The 6,000-nt window shown below is 42.1% G+C and overlaps 1 protein-coding gene across 2 annotated transcripts in view; it reads right to left on the bottom strand.

The window, feature by feature from the left end:
• Positions 1–1,236: 1,236 nt before the first annotated feature.
• DIS3 (DIS3 exosome endoribonuclease and 3''-5'' exoribonuclease) overlaps positions 1,237–6,000 on the bottom strand; it is a 41,491-nt gene continuing 36,727 nt past the window's right edge. For both annotated transcript variants that reach the window (XM_077297248.1, XM_077297249.1), the window contains 4 exons: positions 5,755–5,923; positions 3,179–3,337; positions 2,976–3,098; positions 1,237–2,593 (listed from right to left, as the gene is read on the bottom strand). In XM_077297248.1, coding sequence (XP_077153363.1) covers positions 2,510–2,593; positions 2,976–3,098; positions 3,179–3,337; positions 5,755–5,923 — 535 coding nt within the window. In that variant the 3' untranslated portion in view covers positions 1,237–2,509. The remainder of the gene's footprint in view (positions 2,594–2,975; positions 3,099–3,178; positions 3,338–5,754; positions 5,924–6,000) is intronic.

Here is a 6,000-nt window from a genome sequence, read left to right as displayed (position 1 = left end):
CATTATAAACTTCTGTGAAGCACTTGGGGGGTATATAAGTTCCTTAAGGGGTCTAGTTCCCAAACTGGTGTCACTTGTGGGGGGTTTCTACTGTTTAGGCACATCAGGGGCTCTCCAAACGGGACATGGCATCCGATCTCAATTCCAGCCAATTCTGCATTGAAAAAGTCAAACGGCGCTCCTTCCCTTCCGAGCTCTGCCGTGCTCCCAAACAGTGGTTTGCCCCCACATATGGGGTATTGACGTATTCAGGAGAAATTGCACAACAAATTTTGTGGTTTAATTTTTTTCCTTCCACATTGCTTCAGTTCCTATGAAGCACGTAAAGTTTTAATAAACTTCTTGAATGTGGTTTTGAGCACCTTGGGGGTTCAGTTTTTAGAATATTGTCACTTTTGGGTATTTTCTGTCATGTAGACCCCTCAAATTGACTTTAAATGTGAGATGGTCCCTAAAAAAAAAAAATTAAAAAATTTTGTTGTAAAAATGAGAAATCACTGTTTAACTTTTAACCCTTAACTTCCTAACCAAAAAATAAAATACCGTATTTTCTGGTGTATAAGACGACTGGGCGTATAAGACGACCCCCAACTTTTCCATATAAAATATGGAATTTGGGATATGCCCGCTGTATAAGACTGGGGTCATCTTATAAGCCCAGTCATCTTATACAGCGTGTGGTTCCCAGGGTCTGAAGGAGAGGAGACTCTCCTTCAGGCCCTGGGATCCATATTCATGTTAAAAATAAAGAATAAAAATAAAAAATATGTATATGCTCACCCTTCCGAGAAGCCTGGCTGTCACCGCTGCAAGCGTCTGCCTCCGTTCCTAAGAAATGCAGCCTGAAGGACCTCGATGATGTCACGGTCAGGTGACTGGCCTGTGATTGGTCCGTGACCGCTCATGTGACCAGTCACCTGACCGTGACGTCATCAAAGGTCCTTCAGGCTCGCAATTCTTAGGAACGGAGGCAGACGCTGACAGCGGTGAGAGCCAGGCTTCTCGGAGGGGTGAGTATATACATATTTTTTATTTTTATTCTTTATTTTTTACATGAATATGGATCCCAGGGCCTGAAGGAGAGTTTCCTCTCCTTCAGACCCTGGGAACATCCAGGATCGCTCCCTGCACATGCCGTACCTGGCGTATAAGACGACCCCCGACTTTTGGGACAATTTTTAGGGGTTAAAAAGTCATCTTATACGCCGGAAAATACGGTAGTTTTCAAAATTGTGCTGATGTAAAGTAGACATGTGGGAAATGTTATTTATTAAGTATTTTGTGTGACATACTTCACTGATTTAAAGGGCATAAAAATTAAAAGTTTGAAAATTGCAAAGTTTTCGCCACATTTCCATTTTTTTCATAAACGCAAGTAATATTGAAGAAATTTTACCACTAACATGAATTACAGTATCTCACAATCAGCTCGATCCGTTGAAGCGTTCCAGAGTTATAATCTCATAAAGTAAAAGTGGTTAGAATTGTAAAAATTGGCTTGGTCACTAATGGGATAACCAGATGATGAGCTGTCTACAGACTCCAGGAAATAAAAGTATCAGTAAATAAGTTTCCACTAGATACACTTTTTAAAGTTTATAAAAGTCTAGAAGTAAAAACAATGGAAATTGCACTCACAGTATTGTGCAATCACAGCCTAGGGTCTCAAGCTGATGATCATATTATGACAACATTTGGAACAGACCTGTAATCCTGCTTCGATAGAGGTGCACAGAACACCAACATGGACAGAAAAAACGTAAATTTGTCTTAAATATAAAGGTTATGTAACTGAGAAAAAAATCCATATTACAGGAGGATTGTTTGAAATAAAATGTCAGAAGAGATGGAAGTTGGCTTTATAAAATGGAGAAATCGTATTGGGATACAAAAAGGTAGACTTGCAGTTGAAACTACGTTTATAAAATTAAAGGAGTTGTGTGGCGCTGCTCAGGAGGTAAACAGCGCCAATAACCACATCCGTTGAATTTTTATCTGCAGGTATTAGAATAATATTTACATAGCAACAACATTTCTCGCAGCACTTTATTGTGCACGTGTTCTATTGTAATGAATAGGAGCGGTGCACAATACCAGCCAATATGAATGCTCACCGGCAGGTATGTGCAGATACGTTATCATCAGCACTACTCCTCCTGATGACGAAGTGAGCAGCAACCGACAAAACCTTATTTCCTTTAACATGGTCTAGAAATACACAGTTCACAAATTATAATACTCTTATAACAAAGGCCTGCTCATAATGCTAAAAATAAGAATAAAATGCCTTAAATGGGTAATCTAGATCGAGGAGGTGAGAGGCCCAGTGAGCAGCCAGGCATCATCCACCCGTATTAGTCATTGAAATAGCACAGGTGCACGCGACCCAACACATATCTGTAGATGTGACACCAACGACCCGCCACCCTCCTGATCCGGAAGTGAGCAGAGCTGGATTACTCCTTTAAAACGTCCTTGTGTAAAATATTGTGCTTCTTCTGAAGTCATCCTATTTTCCCAGCTTGCTCTTTTTGGATATCGGTTCCCCATTTCTTTGCATCTGATCGTTCTCAGTTGAGGTTAGGCCTGGAATCTATCAAGAAATGAGCAAATATTTCTATTAAAGTAAACGAGTTAACTATTTGCCTCTTTATTAAAAATTTGTGAGGTTTAAGTATGTGATCCAGCATATACGCACAGTATGGGTGCTAGGGTTACTGCCTTCTCCCACTTTCTCATTGCTTTATATGGGTGAAAAAACGCTGCAAAAACACTAAGAATTGAGATGCTGCAAATTTACAAAACGCTGCTCTTCTCAAATTCCGTCAGGATAAAAAAAAAACATTAACCTTTGCTGGTTCTGGAAGAAGCTTATAATGTACATAAAAAAATGCTGCATATGAACATAGTCTAGAGTAGATTTGCTGTTTGTACGTCCGGCATTAACCTTATGGAAAACTGGTAAAAGTACTAACCTCAGGCTCTACGAGGTCCATGCAGATTTTTTGGTGCTGGATGTTGGATGCATCTAGTGTAATCTTAACCTTTACTTTGTCAAACATGTAGAATGTTGTATTTTGCACAGTTAATGAAGGAATCTGAAAATGAAGACAAAATACAGTGAGAATAATCTAAACAAATACAAAGTCATTTCATATATTCCCCTTCCCTGACTCACCTCATCATTGTACGTTAGCTGACATTTTACTCTGTTCTTTCCCTCAAAAAACACTGTGCCTTCTAAACCAAACTTGGGGATCAGAACTACAATTGCATTTTTCCTAACAAACAAGATGTATCCTTCTTCATTCACGATTCCTTTTGTTTTAAAGAAGAGCTGTAAAAAGACACAATGCATGTGTTATAGAAATATAAAGCAAGAGTATGAACATTGACCAAGCATGGACCTAGGTGCTGATACTCGAGATGTTCCTCAGCAAAACCTGATGATTTCACCTGAGGAGCCAAACTCTCCCAACAGCAGATATGTGGGGTGAAGAAGGAACGCACATTTAAAATATCTCTCCAGCCGTCCTACTGGCCCAATATCTGCCCACAGCCAGGAGTGATACCCCTTCCCCAATTGGGGAAACATGAATGACTGCACAGCCTACATAAGGGTGAATTAGTAAAGCCCCTCACACACTTTAGATCAGGCCTAGGCAAAGTGGGCCACGTGCGAGCCTTTAGCACCTCCTGTGTGGACCAGGAAAGCCAAAGGGCCACCCTCTAGTCTACCCGACATCTCAATTTCATCTGTGTCTTCAGTAGCAGATACCATTGAATAATGGGGAGACAAGGGGTTATACAGAGTACAGCTAGATCTGCAGCAGATAAAACTATCATTTTATCAAAATGACAGAACAGCAGTTGAGTAAGTGACATCGCTGGAATCCAGGTCTCGACCCCTATATTATGCTGCTCTCAGATGGCGTAACAAACACTTGGTGACAGATTCCTTTAAATCAATGAATTCAGAATTTTTTTTCAGAATGAGTGATCAGAGCAGGCAGAGAAAGAAGCAGATTTATCTAAAATGGTATCTTACAAAGTTTCCAATTTTCACATCTACCCTTGCTTTACAAAAAATATGATAACGACAGTTAGGGTACCATCTCACAGTGGCACTTTTGTCGCTACGACGGTACGATCCGTGACGTTCCAGCGATATCCATACGATATCGCTGTGTCTGACACGCAGCAGCGATCAGGGACCCTGCTGAGAATCGTACGTCGTAGCAGATCATTTGGAACTTTATTTTGTCGCTGGATCTCCCGCTGTCATCGCTGGATCGGTGTGTGTGACACCGATCCAGCGATGCGTTCGCTTGTAACCAGGGTAAACATCGGGTTACTAAGCGCAGGGCCGCGCTTAGTAACCAGATGTTTACCCTGGTTACCATCGTAAATGTAAAAAAAAAAAAACCGTACATACTCACATTCCGGTGTCCGTCAGGTCCCTAGCTGTCTGCTTCCCGCACTGACTGACTGCCGTCCGGAAAGTAAAAGCAGAGCACAGCGGTGATGTCACCGCTGTGCTCTGCTTTCACTTTACGGCCGGCACTCAGTCAGTGCGGGAAGCAGACGGCTAGGGACCTGACGGACACCGGAATGTGAGTATGTACGGTTTTTTTTTTTTTTACATTTACGATGGTAACCAGGGTAAACATCGGGTTACTAAGCGCGGCCCTGCGCTTAGTAACCCGATGTTTACCCTGGTTACCCGGGGACTTCGGCATCGTTGGTCGCTGGAGAGCTGTCTGTGTGACAGCTCCCCAGCGACCACACAACGACTTACCAACGATCACGGCCAGGTCGTATCGCTGGTCGTGATCGTTGGTAAATCGTTTTGTGTAACGGTACCCTAACTCTTCAACGTTGACTAACAGGAGCATATGATTGAAAAAAAACTAAATGGCTTTGATTAGCTGATATAGATAAGAAAACACATTAAAATGAGCCCTATAAGATGTATTCGCAGCAGCTGGTCCACAGAATTAAAAGCGGTATTCCCATCTCTAAGATCCTATCCCAATATGTAGTAGGTGTAATAATAATATCAGCAAATGCCTCCAATTAGAAATGTAGCATAGTTCTTCTGATTCGCTGTGTTTCTTACCCCATGTGCAGGGCATTGCAGTAGATTACCTACCACATGGTTATGACCATGGATACCTAAGCTACTGCCATGCCCTGCACATGGGGTAAGAAACACAGCAAATCAGAAGAACTATGCTACATTTCTAATTGGAGGCATTTGCTAATGTTATTATTACACCTACTACATATTGGGATCGGATCTTGGAGAGCAGAATACCCCTTTAATTATGCTCAATATTAAGTGATAAAAATGAATATAAAAATTAGCAGAATTAAGTTGTCTCTTGGTTCAACCTTCCAAAACTGTCTGTGTCTCATGTGGGCCCTTAGGAAAATTAATTGCCCACCTCTGCTTTGGATAGTTCGGATGGCAGCCATCTTGCTTTGCTCCCACATACACAGGGGCGCTCCTGTGTTCTCCCCCACAAGGCGGCTTACACCCATGACAAAGAAAGGATCGACAGTCTGAAATCTGACACGCTAGTTCCTTAACTGCCCAGAAAGTCATCCGTCCAGGGACCCCATACAAATTAGACTGGGGCCAGCCTCAACAATATGTGGTGTTGTGATCAATGACGTGCGTGGGGGGCTTAGTGATATTCAGGAGTAACAGCTGTCAGGTGGACGTCAGTACAAGTGGCCACAGACATATACCTGTGTGTGAAAGGCAACAGATGCCCTTTGTGAGTACTGCGCCATTTTATGCCTGAAGTTGATATTTTTGCAGATTTCCGCTTGTTTATGTTTATCTGTAAGATCTGGATAAGTGGCGTCCGCACCCACTGCTACAGCGAGGAGCCGGTGAACTATGACATCCGCATATCTAGAAGGAATAGAAAAAAAAAGCTTACACTACTGATTTCACAAATATGTAAAAAGTGACAGATTGGTCATGGGGGC

Source organism: Ranitomeya variabilis, chromosome 3 (genome assembly GCF_051348905.1).
Source record: "Ranitomeya variabilis isolate aRanVar5 chromosome 3, aRanVar5.hap1, whole genome shotgun sequence".
NCBI classification, from domain to species: domain Eukaryota; kingdom Metazoa; phylum Chordata; class Amphibia; order Anura; family Dendrobatidae; genus Ranitomeya; species Ranitomeya variabilis.
The sequence above is the reverse complement of the archived record's forward strand: the minus strand, read 5'-3'. Positions and strand labels throughout refer to the sequence as shown.